We start from the raw sequence: 18,366 nt of genomic DNA on the forward strand, positions 1-18,366 counted from the left end.
CGATGGAGTGGGACAAAGGTGTGAGTAGGGAGTTAGCAGGCTAGGGTTGTTCAGTGTGAAAAAGAGGCGGTGGTGGTTTATAACAGGGGCTGAGAAGACCATGAGTTGTGTGGAGAAAGTAAGCTGGGATAGCTGTCAGTTGTCTCCTCTGACACAAGGATGGGGGCCACAAGGGAAGCCAGCAAGCAGCAGCTTCAAAGCCAGAGGAGCTTCCTCTTCCTGCAGTGTGTCATTCAGCTGAGGAACCTCTACCCGCAGGAAACACCAGAGGTTGACCGGGTCCTCAGGTTCAAAAAGGGAGCAATTCTATTCTTAAAAAAGCTGTTCTCTGGAAAAAGTGACATGATGGAGATACTTTTTGTAATTTCTTGCAAAATTCTGAAGGTTTTTCTGAGAAGCAGAAGTACCTTATCCTGAGTCATTTTTGATTAATACATAACGTCTCAGCACTGGAGCATACATGTATCAGTGGGAGGGAAGGACTGGAAGAGTGGTAGTAAGTGCGGCGCAGTAGATGGTACTACCGCTTTTTGAAAGAGACAAGTACATTTCAGTGTATTTCAGATATTTCAGTGTTTCCAGTGCAACAATTGAACCAGAGTTGAGGGTCAAGCAGCCATAGTACTGTAATTCCAAGTTCAACATCGTTGCTCTGTATATCTGGACTGATATTGCAATTTTTCCTCTTGCATCTCAGCCAGGGAAGGGATCTTGAAAAATAACCATTAAAAAAATATTTTAACATCACAGCATGTTGGCTTGCTCTTAAGGCAACTCTGTATTTTTTCAGTGGCCTAAAACCTCAATTAGCTGTCATGCCCCCAGGACTTCTCTTCAGGGCACAGAAGGTACTACACAAGAGCATTTTACCTGAGTAGCCCTAAGCCTACATTTGATATATGTGTAGTTATGGTCTCTGTTTGATCTCTGTCTTTACCTTCTTCAGGAGCAGAGTCCTTGGGTGGCACTGGGTTGGGCACAGGGTGATATGGTTTTCATTCCTTCTGTAGGTAAATGCCCAAAGCCGGTCACCTATACCCTTAACTTTAGGTCCAGAAACCCTCTTTCAATGTTCAGTGAGAAGGACGGAGTTCGACTTCGATGGCCCTTATGGGGCCCTTCCAACTCAGGATATTCTATGATTTTATGATCCTATGGAACAGTGGAATTTCTGTAATAATTTTATTGGCATCAATCACTTCTCTGGTATTTGCCTGTGAGAAACTCATTACTAGGTAGCTGGGGCCAGATGACTTGGAATCAGTTAAGATCTGGGCTTGGCCATCTTGCATCAACCCCTGACGTCCGAATGCCTGCCACAAGTTGGCTCATGTTAGATTAGAAGAGAATCTGCCTGCTGGGTACACGGGATGCCCTGGAGGCACAGGCCACCGTCATGGCCCATGGTTGGTGTATACGAGTGAGAAGCGATCAAATCAATGCTCCTTTCAGAGTAACAGCAGCACTGGCGTGTCAGGATCATTAGGTAGATGTGATGTGTCCCAATACTAGGACATTCCTAAAGACTGAGATACAAGCTTAATGAAATTATGAGAGAAGGACCAACATAGCACTTCATCAGTTCCAGCTCAAAAGAGATGGACAAGATGATCCTCCGCTGTTCTCCATCTGTGCTTTTTTTTCTTTTTATTCCCCCAAGACTTATTACTTATCACATTCCCTAGGCTGTGATCCAGGGAGGACTCAACACATACTAGATGATACATGTGGAAGCAGTCCTGTTGTGTCCGGTGGGAGACATCTTCTCGCCATGGTGCCCCTCAGGACCCAGACAGGGGCTGTATCTGTGTGTGCCTTGACAGATGCACCACTCACTCTCTGACCCCTCAGAGCAACTCCATGGAGAGGTTGGGAGGATGAGTTCACCTTTCCAGAGTGCCAAAAAGAAAAACTGCGGTGCTTTTGGTCTGTGTTTTATTTTGAGTGCTACTTTGACTGGACATTGAAAAAAAACCAAAACGACAAAACAGAAGTAATTTGATGTTTATAAAAAATGTAGGTCTGTACATTATTAAAATGTTGCCTATTATAAAAGGCATCTTCTCCAATAGCTGGACATGGGGTTGCAAATGCATAAAGATGTAAAGCTAAGTATTGGGCTACACTTATGTCTTTCCTATTTGGCATCAATGTCTGTGGTCGTGCTCTGGAAGTTTGACTTGTTTTGTCATTTTTGATACACAAAATAAACAAAACCTGAGACAAAGGGCAAGCTTGTAAATAGGGGAGCAGCCACTTGGGAATTCTATTTTATTTGTTTTCCTTTTATTACCTTCTTATTCCATCTAATAAGGTGACCTTGCAACAGATAGATGCAGATAAGGCTGGTCACCTCTGTTGTCTGATTTTGCAAGCTGGGAAGTGAGTTACTGAAGTTACTGGTAATAGGAAGATTGCTTGCGAAAAAAAATCTCCTACTTCTGTTAATTAAGTGTGTACTTTTATGAGACAGATTGAAGTGATTAACTTACAACTTTTGGGGGGGATTTTTTTTAAAAGAAATTAATAAGGGATAGTATTTTTTCATTGCTTCACCAAGGAGGAAATAAAAAGCCACGGTGCTGAACCACAGCCAGCCCTATGACCAGCAAAGACAAAAGGATATTTGCCTGTAAGAAGACAGAGAGCACCTGCTGACAACATTAAAGAAGTTGAAACCATGTCTTTTAAAAACATTCCTGTAGTTTAAGTTGAAATTCCTTTTCTTGGACCTTGCCAACAAGTGTCTTGGAGAGTATTAGGGTTCAATGGCTTTTCCTGGCAGGGCAAGCTTGTACGAGCCAGGGGCAGAAGGTTATGTAGGAGTGCAGAACCATATGCCAAGTTTAGTTTTGTTGAATTGAGATACTACTAGTGCATAGAAAAACATAATGGCAGAGATAAAGGCAAGACCAGCAGCTGCACAAAGTGAAAGGAGAACTGAAAGGTAGGTGTTAGTCTGCTGATAAAAACAAAAAAAATGTCAGTCACCTTCCAGGATGGAGTAGGTTCATGGCAGGGCAGAACCCACACCCACGTAACTTCTACAATCTTTCCTTGAACTCAAAGTGAGGGGCAGAACATGCACACTGTTGTAATCAGTCTTTTGCAAAACCCCATAAGACTGAAGTATGACTGTCCCTGGTGAATACATGTCCTGCCTCTCCTGCTTACCCTCCAACACACATCTAACAAAATTTTCTTCCAGAGAAAAATGTTACATCAATTTGTTCCTGTTTGCAAAAATCTGTAGTTTTTGCTGCAGGATTATTGTGTCAACACAATTTAAGATGCCTCCAACCAAGCATAGAATGATATATAAAACAGGTTGAGACTGGATTAGAAAGGTACTGTCTGTGACTTCAGATGAAATGGGTTACTCTGTTCCTGCAATTCAGTGGAAACCAGTAAGATCATAAATGTTCAGATTACATGCATTATTGGTTATGTTATTGTACTGACATTCCACGTATACTTTACTTCATCCCATACTGCTTCTAAACAAAAATGTCTTTCACCCTCCAGGAGGAAGGAAGTGCAGAATAAAAGCAATGCTGAAAGGTAAATTGGGGTTGCCGTGTTTTTGTCAATAGTGAAATATGTAGTTGCCAGCACATTGTCTGATGCTGAATGGTGAGTGATGCTCCGTCTACTAAGAACATTGGTGTTTCAGATGTTCTTGCAGATGTCCTGCGAGATTATAGATGTGTACTGAACCCTCAATGCCCTGTGATGCGCTAGTCATGCTCTCAAGTAAGGACACCCAACATACACTTGCCAGCAAGCAGTGACATGCTCGAAGGGTGGCATCTGCTAACTCAGCTCCTAGCTCACACCAAATGAAGCAGTCCTCCTAAAGTAAATAACTGAGTGATCTGAACTGATGGAGAAAAGTCGGTGCCTTTGAAGGCTTCCACAGGCAGATCATGTTTAGGGACATCCTACATTTAGATGTGGCAGCCTTGTGGATGGAATCCTACCTTGCTGGACTCTGGGCTGCTGCCATGAATGGAGGCATCAGGGGGCTGAGGCTGCTCCCACAGCTGAACCACCTCTACATTTCTAGGTATCTGGGGGCATGTTTATATCTCATTGTCATCTCACTGTGCCCATGTCACTGTTGGCCTGTATACCATCACCTCTCCCCTCTGTGGGGTAGACTCATTTCTCCATCCTCAGTCGCCCCAAGGATCATGGTGGCAGTGGGGAACATGGGGTCCAGCCACCTCCTGAGCAGAGTCCTTTCTTTGGTACCACTGTCAGCAAAGAGCAGCCAGCAAACAGCTTCTGTTCCATCACATTTCTTTCTCCTCCTGGACATAGCATGTTCTTCCTCTTTCCCACTTAGTGCTCCCATTGGGCTATCTCCCTTGACATCCGCCTCACCCCATGTGTAGGGGGGCAGCATTAGGATCCTTGGGCTTTCCAACCCATATGTGTAAATTCTGGATTTTAGCCCACAGCTTCAAGTACTTCTGTCCCAAATGTGATGACAAAAATCTCATTAACTTCAAAGAAAGTTAGACTGGTCCTAAGGGGGAACTCTGTTTTCCTAAGGATTAAATGTTTGTGGGCTTCCTTGAAAAGTTAGCATTGGAGCTACAGTCCTGGTGACCTGGATATTAGGGCAGAGGTGAATTCATATTACTCATCTAGCCCATGATTTTACTGTTTGTCAGTGAAGGGTCTGTCCACTTATCATCTGATTGTGCAAATCACCTTCCATGTGAGTCGGGATTTAAGTTTCGCTGTTTTTCAGAGTCTGACTATGTGCAGAGGGAGTTGTAGTCATTTTTTTTTTTCACGGGAACTTCCTTTCTCTAAACACCACCCCTTGGCAGTGGACCTGCTGACACCTCAGAGCAAGATACAGATAAAAAGGGCAGCCTGTCTTCCTTTTCCCCAGTCAGAAGCAAGTGGCAGAGACTACTCAGGAGCTTGGAAGCTGCTGGCATTGCAGGTATCTCAGGTAGAAACTCTGACAAGAACCATGAGCAGCACCACTGGTGAGTTTTTACTGCATGATATGATATGTTTGATGTGTGGTTTGGCAAGTCTACTGCAAGGAGGATGGCAGCTCCAGAGATTCTCACCCCTCTGATTGCCATGGGTGACACCTTGGGGAAAGGAGTTTTGGTGTTACCACTGCTCGTGGGGGATCAGTTTGCTCTGGCTGTGCAAATTCTGGTTTTGACAGATTGGCAAACCAACTGAATAATGCAACCCATTTTTCATCACTTTTCATCAACCTCTAGGCATGTGGTTCTATCAATGATGGGAAAAAACGCGGCTCTTTTAAACTTGTTCCACGTCAAGGTTAAAAGAATTTCTCTTGTTTCAGGTTACTTAATCATGTAGATTATTGCTCTTTAGTGACAGTTTAGTGACATCTGATGGAAGTTGTGAAATAACTGAAAAGAGGATTTATTTGTGCTTGAGCTCCATCCCATGGCTGTCCTGTCCTGCTGCCCCATTCTCAGGAGATGCTGCACATACCTAGAAAGGTGCCTGAGTCACTCCTGCTTAGCTGCTGAACCACTAGCACTGGCCAGCCCAATGCCAGGGTGTCCAAAATCCTTGTGGTTTGGGATGTAGCTGAGCAGCTGCACATGCAGGCTGGGTAGTGCCTACAGCAGGAAGTCTTGGACAGCAGCATCCTTGGGATGTGATCTCACATCTCTGGGATGGGAGAGTGTTTACCTGGAGGCTGGGCAAGGATCGGGAGTAAATGCGGGTATCCAAATTTTGTTCTCTCTTGAAAATACCACAGTCCTCATCGCACTTCTGTCCTGTCCTTCTGAGCAGCCCTTGTTCCCACTGAAACCAGGCCTACTATAAATATTCTGCTCCGTGTTAATATTTCTTTTTAAACCACATCACCTCATCATCAGCCCCAGATCCTTACCGGTGCCAAGTCCTCATGTCCCCAGTTTTGTTCTGGTTGATCACTGTGCTCTTGAAGCTCTGAACATCTCTCCAAGCAGGTAGCAATGCAATGGGACCAGTGGGTTAGTGTAGGAACAAGCTCTATAAGTGATAAATCATTGAACTAGGAGATAAAAAAAGTACTGCCTTGAAATTTCTTCTGTTAAAAAAAAAAAAAAAAAAGAAGGAAAAAAATCTGACAGCATTTGGGATTTGGGTTTGCTTCTGTATTGCCCCAGGAGCAAGAGCAGACAGGGCTGCCTCTTGTAGCTCAAGCCTCCATCCCATGAGCGGGCACATTCTTGGCATGTTCAGCTCTGCTGTAAATCATTAATTTCCGTGTTGGCAAATGGAGGTGCCTGCAGGCAGCTGGACTAGGGGTGTGTGAGTGCCCAGCTCTGTGCTCTGGCCAGGGAGCAGAGCAGGAAGCTGAAAGCAGCAGGTTGTGGATTGCCCAGGGAAGACAGGCTGCGGCCAAGCCCCCTCGGATGTGGTGATGGGTGCGCCACTGGCTCGCTCTGAGGCATTCCTTGGCGCAGGACACCGTGCCGGTCGGATCATAGGGTGTCACAGGTGTGTTTGCACAGGAATAAATGCAGTGCAATTGATGGGCAGTGCTGAGCTGAGACAGGTCTTTGGCACTGCGCAGCATTGTCAGGCCATATTCCAAGGCTGCTGTTGTCTGCAGATTTTCTCTGTGCATCCTCAACATTGGTGATGTCTAGAAACAGGGGATGGAAATGCAATTCCTAAGTTAAGAAATGCTGGAAGGATGGATTCCCCAGAGCCCTTTCCCACAGCCATCCTATGCTTCAAGTCCCACATCTCTTCGTAACCCTGTCCCATCACCAGGGCTGTTTTCTGATGTCTTCTCAGCACAACACCAGGGTTTCCATAAAGAACAAGGTTGAACAGCTTTAGTGTTTGCAGATTTCTTAATGCTATGGAATATGGACTTCCTCTTCATCCTCAAGAGGATTAAGCAGCTAGTTCTAGCTGGAATTTTTTGACATAAACATACGCACACCCCGTTGCACAAAACATCAGCCCGAGGTCAGCAACTGGCATGCAGCAAGCAAACAAAAAGCACTTGAGAACTGTATCAGTTAACAAAAGGTGCTGGTCAATTTTAAGTCTATTTGCTGTGGCACTGATATCTGTAATGTAATTAAGATAAATATGGTTTATATAGTTACTAAGAAGAAATACGCGGAGGTAGTAATCTGGTCAGTTCAGTTTACTCAAGGCTGCAGTTACTGCCCAGCACAGGTCGCAGTAGGAAGTGTGACACTGATTTCAGCCTGCCCTGAGTCCAGCCCTGCATGAGGCATGTCTCATGCCACAGCAGATACCAGCAGATTTCAGACTCTTCAATGTTAGGGATGGCTCTTGTTGATACTCAAGTTAGCATGGTTGCCTGGTATCATGCAAATCTGTCAAGACATTTGGTGAATTAATCCCTTCAACCATTATGCCTTTGACTTGCTAACTTCTAAGTTACCGTAAGCCGTTTTTGCCTCTCCCATGTCTTCATCTGAATCACTCATGAGACAAGTGCTTATGAGGTATTGTTACTCCCTACTGTTCACACGGAATTTATCCTTTGAGGATATTTAATGGGCAGGTCCAAGACAGGTAAAATGCTCCCAAAGAAATACAGCTCAGCCACATTCCGGCATGCTCTGGCTTTCCCTGTCATACCAGGGCAGCCTGCCAAAGCCTGATGCAGTGACCCCCAAATCCCCATCACCACTGAAAGCTGAGGGCTTTGCTCAAGCGTATCACTGGGTTGTGCCTCTCAGAGCTCCACTCCTACGCCACAGCCCTGAGCCATGAGCTGCTGGGCATAGAGTTGCTGAGGCTTTTCCCAGCCCTGCTCCTGTCCAGAGTTGCAGGAGTAAAGGGCAGCTGAGGAGACAGTGATTTTAAATATTATGACTTACAAAATCAGCTGCTCTGTTGAAAATGAATGGGAGCGAGGCATTTCCAAGGGATTCTTGCTGGAGTTCAAATCTGTGCTGAAGTCAAATGGGAAAAGCACTAGTTGTCATGAAGGGGGACAGTGCCCTGTGGTGAGTGTGCTGCAGATTTCTGTAAGAGGTTGAGTGATGACTGTTGTGATATTATTTGGGACTAATTTTTGAGGGGGAAATATAAAGAATCAGCTTCAGTGTCCTTAAGACACTGTCCCATTTCCCAGACCCTTGGCATTCCAGAGACACTGGGGATCTCAACAATTGAGAGGAGCTGAATTTTGGCACATTCAGTTTACTCCCTGCTTGACTGAGTGTGCTACATTTTGTGAGGAGCAGTAAAAACTACTGTTAATTATTATTTGATAATCCATTAGTTATAGTGATACTCAATGTGATTCCTTGTGCTGGATCACTGGGCTCTCTAGATGTTTTGATAACTCACAGGGCTGCAGTAAGAAGAAAACTTTGCTTAGCAATTACCATCAATCTCTTTTTTTTCCTCTCTCCTTTTCTGCTAATGTCTTTCCAGAGACCAGTCTGAAGGCCACTGGGATTGACTTTCTTAAGAGCCAGAACACCCGCGAGCACCACACAGATGGGTACAACGTCAAGAACCTGGCGGTGCGGCGCGGGCAGCCCTTCCAGGTGCAGGTCAGCCTCAACAGGGAGCTGAGGGCTGCCGACAAGCTGACACTGCACTTCACCATCGGTAAGTAGGATCCCCTCTGCAGACATTGGGCAAAGAAGCCCTGGGAGCCTCCAGCTGCCTGATCCTGGCACTGCACAGGCACTGCAGACCTGTGCAACCCTCCCACATATTGTCTTGAATTTGTTTCCAGGTGAAAATCCAACAAAAGTCAGGGGGAGCCTGATGTCACTGAAACCGGAGAAGGAGCAGGGTTTCAATGGGTGGAAAATCTCCGTTGTCAAGAAGAACGGCAAAGAGGTAGAGCCTGTGGACAAGGGGCTCAATGCCCAGTGCCAAGCCCACCAGAAGCTACAGAGCAAATCATCCTCATACCTGTCCTGTTTTCCTTAGTCCTGTAATTTTAGGTGGGCAGCAGCCTTGCCCTGCCTAATTCATTTTTCCCCCCATGCGCAAGCAGTATTGGCCCCATCCTACTGCCTTGCCCTCCCTGCATGGACCTCCATGGCCACCAGCTTTGCCAGTCATGCTGGTCCTGAGGCACCATATTTGTGCCGTGCCTGTAGCCATGGTGGAGTGTCCCTCATGCTGTCTCTCCTTGTTGCCTCCTCAGTGCCTGCTGTCTGTCACCAGTTCACCCAGTGCCTCCGTGGGAAAATACACCTTGAACGTGAAGACTGGGACTAACATTTACAAGCCTGAAAATGGTGTCATCTACCTTTTGTTCAATCCCTGGTGTAAAGGTGAGTGGTCCTGCAGCTGGGGGTGATAATTACTGCTGCCAGGGACTGTCCTTTGGCAGAACTTTTCTTCATATTTTGCCTCTCTTTCTTACATACATGGCTTTTTCCCCATAAAACACTGCGAACAGCAACCTCATGGAGCTAGTAGGAAGCTGGGCAATGGCAATGAGGCAGCTCCTTGCTGGGCACTCTCCAGTGACGGGACATAGAGTACCACCTCTCTGTCACCTCTGTTGGCACCTCTTTGTGACCCCTCTCTGTTTCCCTGAGCCATCACAAAGGTTAACTGAGAGGAATGAGCTGGCTTAAAATTCAGACAAAAAATAACCAGACAAAAAAACACGTGTTCTTAGTTGGAATCAGTTTCCCAGTTCTCTCTGCTACCTACCTAGTTCACTACAGTGTTCAGAAATAAGCTTTTTGCTATAATAAAAGAGTGGTCATGTAGCAATAGACCTACAGGGGGAAAATAAAGGTTAATCTTATGGGAAATTCTTCCACAATAGGAACAAAAAAATGTGAGTACTACATGGTCATTATTTGGTGTGAATATTGCAGACCATTGATTCCCCCAGTTTAGCTTTCCATGGGAAATTTCGTATAATGTGTGCAAACCACCTAACTTCTGAGGGTTTTTTTTTTCCAGATGATGCCGTCTTCATGGACGATGAGGCACAGAGAAAGGAGTATGTGCTCAACGACACAGGCTACATCTATGTTGGGTCTGCATACAGCATATATGATAGGCCATGGAATTTTGGGCAGGTAAAACACCCTTATTCGCCCCTTCAACATTTGTTTCAGTGAATCAGACTTATAAACAGTTTAAGCCTGTGAGTAGCAAAAAGTGCTGGAATGGTCCTGCCGCCTTCACTGGGAGGGCTCACCTGGTTAGAGTAACCCACCTACAGCTGGAGAATGGTGTTTAACAGCACATTTATAGTCAGATCATGTGATCCATGGCAAAGAATGTTGAAACTCAGGACAGAGTTGTGGTTGAAAAAATTCCCGTAAGGGAATTCCTGCTCTCGTGCAACTGTAGCTGTTGGTAACCAGCTCATGAGCTGTGGAGGGGGCTGACAGGGGAAAAAAGTCTGATTATTTACCTGTTGCATCATGAACAGGAATAAAAAGGGTAGAAGTGCTGGCAGAGGTTATCACCTTTCAAGTGGTGCCTTCACTGATGGCTGGGTCCAGGACACAATCAGCCACTCTCTCAGGAAGGGTGTTCCTTCACACTGCCTTGTGAGATAACTCCAGAGGAAAGGAATGTCGAATTGGCTTGGGTTAGAGATAAGAGGTGGATGCCAGAGCAGATTTGCTGGCATCCTGTAGAAAGCACACAGGCACCCAAACAGAGTATCCTGCACCGTATCCAGACAGAATTCCCCACAAAATGATGTTGGAATCTGTTTTCTGTTTTTGTTTTCATTTTTTTGTTTGTTTTATAAGTTTACAATTTCAAGCTGCAGGATACAGACAGCCCAACAAAGGTGCTCTCACTGATGCCTTTACACAAAAGGGGCCAAAGGGCATCATCCATAGGGCTGTTCCTATCCTAATATTTATTCTGCTGTTAAGCAATGAGCATTGATATTGATATTCTGCCAAGCTTCTTTGAATCGGATGTTTGATGCCTCTGTGAATTGGACCTCAGGGAGCCTTATCACCAATTGCTTATTAGGAATCTTTGCTGTAATAATCTGCATTTACGTACCTTTCTTTTTTCCAACATTCATTTTGTACCTATGTCAATAGACGGAATATTTGTAGTGGTCTTAAATTTTCATTACTCTTGTGATTAATTTGCAGAGTTGCAAGTATATGACATTGGTGACTTAGTACTAGTCACAGAAGTAAAGATTACTGGGTCAGGTTCCAACGGTGTTTGCAAGATACATGAGACAGGCTTTTGTCTTCCAGAGTAGGATTTCATTTTAGCCCTTCTTTGGAGAAGACAGCTTTGGGAAGCCCCATAGCCTTGAAAATTTAATATCATAAAGGAAGTTTAGAAGTTAGAGCTCGTCAGACAGTTTCCTCCAAGTATTTGCTTTACACTGACAAGCAACTTCTGTTTTAGAGCAGCATATAAAAATGCCTCCATTTTCTTCACCAAACAGTTTGAGGAATTCATCTTGGACGCCTGCATGTATCTACTGGACAAAAGCAAACTCAGTCTGGCCAATAGAAGGGATCCTGCATCTGTGTCCAGAGCCATGTCTGCTTTGGTAAGCCTCTCTCAGTGAAGTGCTTTGCCCCTCCAGAACTCCCTCCTCCTTACTTGCTCTTCCTTCCCCGGGACCGTGAACACCATTTCAGGAAGCATCTGAAATAGATTTCTTTGAGAAACTGCAAGAAAAGAGCCAGAGGCATTTTGGGTCGAGGGAAGAGGTGGACAAAATAAAATATCTTCCCATCTCCAAAGCTTGCAGCTGCTCCAGTGGTTGTTCTTCCTCATCAGCTGTGTTGGCGGGGTCAACACAAAGATTGTGTTTTGATGGAGTAACTGCTCTCTGTGGTGGGACCCTTCTTGGAGCACTGGGTGCATGGTTAATTTTGACTACCCCGAGCAGCAGTGCCACCTCCCTCTAAATACCCAGATAGAGGGTTTCCAACCAGGGGAGCCCCCAGACAGCACCAGAAGCCTTGCTGGGTGCCACAGGGCTGTGGAACACCTGGGAAGACACAGGGAGGGCAGAGACCACGAGGATTTAAGCCTCATTCAGCCTCATTCCTTTATTTTTCTCCTTTGCGTATTTGTGTGGCCACAGGTTAATGCCAATGATGACAGCGGTGTCCTGATGGGGAACTGGTCAGGGAATTACAGTGGTGGGACGTCCCCTATGGATTGGATTGGGAGTGTCACAATTTTGCAGAAGTATTACAAAACAAAGAAGCCAGTCAGTTATGGCCAATGTTGGGTCTTCGCAGGAGTCCTCACTACAGGTAAACAGTGAACTGTCTCCCTTCTCTAACATCCTAATTACTGTGCTAGAAAGTCAAATTCCTCTGCCTCTGAGCAGCAGAGGTGGCAGGGTCTGTCATGTAACGAGAGGCTGAGAAAGCCAGGACTGCTTAGCCTGGAGAAGAGAGGGCTCTGGAGGTCTTATCCTTGTGTATAAATACCTGACAGGAAGGAGTGGGGCACAGACAGGCTCTTCTCAGTGATGCCCAGTGAAAAGACCAGAGGTGATAGGCATAACCTGAAACATGGGAGGTTCTGTCTGAACATGGGAAATAGTTTTTTTCACCATGAGGGTAACCAACCACTGGCATGGGTTGTCCAGAGAGGTTATGGAATCTACATCCTTGAAGATATTCAAAAGCCATCTGGACACAGTCCCGGGCACCTCCTCTAGCAGACCCTATGTGGGCAGAGGGGTCAGATGAGATGATCCCCAAAGGTGCCCACCAACCTGAGTGATTTTGTGATCCTGTGTTTTGTCGGTCTATGCTGCAGTCATGCGTTGCTTGGGAGTTCCAGCCCGCTGCGTTAGTACCTTCAACTCAGCACATGATACGGAGGAGAACCTGAGAGTTGACATTTACTTGAATGAATCAGGAGAAAAGCTGAACTGGATGTCTCTCGACTCTGTCTGGTACTGTCAAATGGAGCTAATGCTTCCTACCCCTTGTGCTGCCTTGCAGTGCCCCATTTCCCACCCCCAGCAATTCCTTTGATAATTTCCCCTATTGCCCAGGACAGATAAAGCCTGGGGTTTCACAGGGTTACACACGAATACCTATTAAATCTGCCCTTAATAAAGGCCTGAGGGAGGGGATCATGACTCTTCAGGCTGTAACAGCTCACTCCTTTTCTTTCCAACCCAAATGCATGCAGGAACTTCCACGTGTGGAACGATGTCTGGATGAAGCGGACAGACCTGCCAGATGGGTTTGATGGCTGGCAGGCAATTGATGCAACTCCTCAGGAGCAAAGTGAAGGTAGGATTTGCCTAGAAAGGCTCTTCTGCAACTCCTGAGGGAGGCAGGGACATTTTGTATGAAAGCCATGCTCCCCATTCAGCAAAGCACATACTCTCCATGCACATCTTCACGCGCTGGGGCAGTGACACCCTAAAGCAGGAGATCTCACTCCTGCCATCTCAGGCCAGGATGGGAGGAACAGCATCTCTTGGTAGGCAGAAAAACAACTTTGTAGAATGCTGTGGGGACATGAATGTCATTTCAGAGGTTAGAGCACACCTAAGTCATGGAGATCATGAGCCTGTTCACTGGTAGATGGGAGGAGTGACCACCAAAATCGGTGACTACCCTTCCTGCACAGATTCAGGGAATTTGGAAGCAGAAAAAACCCCAAAACATTAATTCTCAAGGCAGTGCAGAAAGTGGAATATTGCCAGGAGTTCAAACACAGGTGTCTGGACTCAGTTAACTCCATAACTAAGCTGCGACTTTCTAACCTTAAAATTGTATAAGTGAGGGGAAACACATAAAACCTCTTACCAGACCTTTGCCATCTACAAAAAAGCCCAAGCAGCTGTGGAATGAATAAGAGCTTTTGGAGTTCATTACTAAGTTGGAGGACTATTTACTGCTAAGTGTCAACTACCATGGCCACAGATTCCTGCTTTAGTGTGTCTGAGAGTGGAATAAAAATTGGATTCACTGCTCATTTTTGGAAAATCAGCTGGTATTGAATGCACTTTCTAGGTGTTTTCCAGTGTGGTCCGTGCCCAGTGAAGGCTGTCCGAGAAGGAGATGTGTATTTGCCCTACGATGGCAAGTTTGTGTATGCAGAGGTGAATGCTGACAAAGTCTACTGGATTGTCAAGAAGGTGAACGGCAAGGATAAGTACATCAGGGTTAGCACGGAGACCCAGGATATCGGCAAAAACATCAGCACAAAAGCCGTGGGGCAGAACAAGCGGGAAGACATCACCCTGCAGTACAAGTACCCTGAAGGTGACTGCCTCAATCCTCTAATGTAGTGCTAAAGAGGAGACCCCTGACCATGTAGGTCACCCTCAACACGTGTTGTCTCAGGAGAAAACTGCAAGAGTAGCTGCAGTGACAAACCTGGTGTAAGACCTGGAGACCCTCGGGAGGCAGCACTTATCCTGGGCATCCTCATGCCCACAGTGACACCTATAGGTTGCTCTTTAGGGACAAGCAAGTTAGCAGGCAATGAAAGAAATGGGCTGAGTGATGAACCTAGTCATCAGACTGACCTTTGCTTTATTTCTTTATTCTATTTCTTTTTGTCTTTCCTTTCCTCACACCATATCGGAAACAAAAAATCCTGTGTTTTCTCCTGACAATTATCAGATCCAGCCATGTTGTCCTAGATTATTAAACCCTTTCCAGTGAGGAGGACAAAAATATCAAAATTTAAGAGCATCCATCCTCCAAAAGTGTCTCTTTCAGGAAATTCTTCTAGTCCAAAATGCTAGTTAGATTTGGTGGTAGTGTAAACAGGAAGGTCTCCTGAGCAGAGGCTGGAGGTGCCCTGACATCCTCCATCCTCTCTGCTTAGCAACAGAAGCATAAATAAAGGGAAGATGGCTCTGCGTGAGGAGACTGAGATACAGATATCATCCATATTTTCCTTTATCCAGGCTCCAAAGAGGAAAGGAAGTCCATGGAAAGAGCTTGCTCCTTCATACGCCCTTCAGGACTAGCTCCTCGTTCAGGCTACGCTTCAACTGTAGACGAACGGGGTATGCGTAGAAGTACAAACAAGCCTATGGTCCTGCATGAGACAGTCACCAAGACTGGGCTCCATCTTGAGATAACCAATACGGAAGCTTTGCATCCTGGCAATCCCCTTGAACTGGCCATCACAGTGAAGACATCTACTCCTGGAAACTGGACCATTGATCTTGCTGGCTCTTGCCAGCTGCAGTACTATACTGGAAAAGTTCAGGCCAACCTTGGAACTATCAAGGAGACCATCAACCTTGAAGGCAAATCTGGTAAGACCAGAAAGCTTGGTGTGTTCTGTGCACTATTTACTGTGGCAGTCTGGGATTTGTAATAGCTCCACTGTAGACCAATGTATGGCTCTGTACTTTGTGAAGAGCAGAAATTGCCAGCCTGCTACCTCCCTCCCTTGTTACCACATTTGGAAGTCTCAGTTACAGACTGGGATCCCTCTGTAGCAGGGACTAAAACATGAAGGCCCTGTCCCTGCTGCAGCTTCAATGAGGTGGTTAGAAATACATCAGTGTGGGCAGACAGAGGTTTCCATGGTGTGAGTGAAGTGTGCTGGAGTATCTCCCTCCTGTCCTTACTGTATAAACATCAAAGATGCCACTGCAGGCTTTGATGGATTAGATCCCTCACAGGATTTAGATAGCTGGAAATTTCAGCCTTGTTTTGTTCTTGTTTGCCACTCTGATCTTGGTGGTGGTGATGCTGGTGAGTGTATTTTCTGAATTCTTTGCCCAAGCAAATTTCCGCCTCCTGACTGCCTGCCTGGCTGATCCCAAGAGCTGTTTGCTCCTGTGCATTGTGTATCTTTGAGTGACCTGGGTTGCATTTCTGATCCCCAGCAGTGTAACTGAAATTTGCTAAATAAGAGACTAACGAGTGATGAATAATTAACAACTCTTTGCTCATTCCAAGCATGAGTCACTCTTGCAAAAAAAAAATCTCTGCTGTTGGTGAGTGCTGAGTGTCTTAATACTGTCAAAATGCAGCAGGGTAGGACACAAAGGTGTGTCCAACATATATACACACGTACATACATTTAGGGAAAAGGACAGACATTTTTGTTTTTATTCCAAGAAGCCAGGAAGCTTTGCAGCTAAAGCAATGCTCAGACACCAGCACTGCTGACTTCAGGGCTTTTCTGAGCCACTGGAAACTTATCCAGACAATTAAAAATAAAATCTGAAATGAAAGGAAAGCAAGCAATTTTATAGCAAGCAGTGCCTCAGAGAAACCCCAGGGGACACAGGTTTAGATGTACCTGCTGGGGCAGCTGGGGATGAGGGCTGCTGAGATGCTGGATGTGAGCCTGAGCCAGTGCTCATCTGGGCAGAGAGATGGTCGGGACTCAGCTACCCCTCCCATGGGCTGCATGTGCCAGGTACCGCCCACCCAGCCAGGGCTTCCCCCAACAGAGGCTACATCCTGAAGGAAAGCAGGATGGTCTCAGGAAATACGGTTCATCCCACACCCTGAGACACCAGCCACCAGAGCTGACTTTGCCACCCAATTCCTGAGTGTGTGATGAAGCATCAAGTTGTATTTTCTTTCCTGCAGAAATGCAGATCCCTCTGAAAATAGCACCTGACGCGTATATGAAGACATTGGCCTCGGTGGATGATGAAGTGCTCATCCTTGTCACTGCCATTGCTGAGGTCAAGGAAACAAATGACAAACTCACCAAGGAGACGTCAATGAGATTTGAGTACCCCCCCATCACTGTCCAGGTGAGGCAGGCACCAGCCAGGCTCCTGGGGAACTGAGCCCTGCTCAGTGTGGCATTCACAGGAGGACATCCCAAACAGCTGCCTCCTGGGATGCTCTGTCCTCGGCATTTTATTTGGCTATTCAACCCTTACCTGAAAGTTGAAAGTAGCCATGAAATGAAAATATTATTGCCCCATCTAAAATGGGAAGGAAGGAGCTGCTGGAGGGAAGGGGATGGAAGAGGACAGTTTGTACAGAGCCCATCTCCAATCCCATTTTCTGAAGGAAAAACATGTTGAGAAATCAGAGAGAAACCAGCTGGGAAAATATAGTTCCATGGGAGGGTGGAAAGGATAGAAGGGTGGAAGGAGTTGCACCACCATGCTGGTGGTGCACAGCAAACCTGCAGCAGCTCTGGAACCTTTATTACCCCTCTGATCCCTGATCTTTGGGTTTGTTCCTCTCTTTCCTCCTCTGCCAGATGCCCGAAGTAGCCAAACTGAACAATGACTTCAGCTGTGCCTTCATCTTCAAGAACAAGCTGAACGTGGCTCTGGAAAACTGCAAGCTGCTGGTGGAGGGCTTGGGCATATTTAAGATGACAACGTTTGATCAGGGGTAAGGAGATGAGCCCATTAAATGACCCTGGCAGTACTCTGCTTTATTTCTTTTTTTTAATTTCCCTTGGAGAAGTGGTTAGGGGATTTGGAGTAAGAGGACCCTTTGCCAGCTGTGTTTGAAACTGCACCACGTTTGGCCACAGTCCACATAGGAGAAAGATGCACACAGACGTTGGCAGGCTCGGGGCATCGGGGCGTGACAGGGGCTCTCCCTGTGCTCCTGCTGTGATGCCATGTGCTGCCTGGTCAGTGTGAACACAGCTGCTTCCTTCAGAGCTGAATTGAATGTTTCAGCAGTAGCGGGAACTAACTTTGGGGAAGGTCCCCAGGATCAACAGGACCACCAGCCAGTGCCACCATGCCACACCCCACTTGCTGCACGTGGGTCATGACAAAAGGGAAGCACTGCCCACAAACACATGCACTGCCTATTTCTTTAAGTGAAATTATTCAAAAGCAGCTAACAAGAACCCTTACTCATGCTGAGATTATTTGGGTTTTTTTGTCCTTAGGGATATAATGCCTGGCAGGATCATGAAGTCTGAAGTAATATGCACTCCAACAAGACTAGGAGAGAAGAAAATAGTAGCCAAGTTGACCTCAAACCAGATCAAAGGGATCTCTGCAGAGAAGGCTATCACCATCATCGAGTAGGATCAGTGCCTCGGTGGGGTGCAAACAGTTGCCTTGCTTAAGCACGTTGCATCCCTGGGTGTCTCAGGCACTTCTTGCCTCCTTGTTTGCTGGATAGTACTTTCAAAGTAAAGAGCAAAAATACCATTAAGCTAAGGAATTAGCCTGACTTAAAGGGCACAGTTGCATTGATTGTAGTTAATTCTGATTCAATAAATGTTGTTAAAACTGACTGTGTGATTGGGTTGTGTGATATCGCCACACTGGGATAGCTCCAAACTCACCCCTTGCTAAGGATCAGAGCTTGTGATGGTGCCAGCTTCAGACAATGATGGGTGTGAGCCTGGGGCAAGGGTCAGCAGTGCTGTGGTCCTCCATGGGACCTCCCAGGGACCTCATTGCACCATGGGCTGCTGTGTAGCTCAAGGAATATTTTAAGCAAA

General features: G+C 46.1%; 1 protein-coding gene across 1 annotated transcript in view; it reads left to right on the top strand.

The window, feature by feature from the left end:
• Positions 1-18,155, top strand: part of TGM4 (transglutaminase 4) — a gene marked incomplete at its 5' end in the record, with an annotated part of 25,583 nt that extends 7,428 nt beyond the window's left edge. Inside the window, 13 exons of the mRNA XM_039388295.1 lie at positions 8,431-8,610; positions 8,741-8,847; positions 9,161-9,290; positions 9,937-10,055; positions 11,411-11,518; positions 12,062-12,236; positions 12,751-12,889; positions 13,132-13,235; positions 13,965-14,216; positions 14,870-15,226; positions 16,521-16,690; positions 17,152-17,288; positions 17,803-18,155. Of these exons, the coding sequence (XP_039244229.1) occupies positions 8,431-8,610; positions 8,741-8,847; positions 9,161-9,290; positions 9,937-10,055; positions 11,411-11,518; positions 12,062-12,236; positions 12,751-12,889; positions 13,132-13,235; positions 13,965-14,216; positions 14,870-15,226; positions 16,521-16,690; positions 17,152-17,288; positions 17,803-17,944 (2,120 nt within the window). The remainder of the gene's footprint in view (positions 1-8,430; positions 8,611-8,740; positions 8,848-9,160; positions 9,291-9,936; positions 10,056-11,410; positions 11,519-12,061; positions 12,237-12,750; positions 12,890-13,131; positions 13,236-13,964; positions 14,217-14,869; positions 15,227-16,520; positions 16,691-17,151; positions 17,289-17,802) is intronic.
• Between the last annotated feature and the right edge of the window lie 211 nt (positions 18,156-18,366).

Source organism: Pipra filicauda, unplaced genomic scaffold, assembly GCF_003945595.2.
Source record: "Pipra filicauda isolate LSUMZ 115617 unplaced genomic scaffold, ASM394559v2 scaffold62_size3274119_pilon, whole genome shotgun sequence".
Classification (NCBI taxonomy): domain Eukaryota; kingdom Metazoa; phylum Chordata; class Aves; order Passeriformes; family Pipridae; genus Pipra; species Pipra filicauda.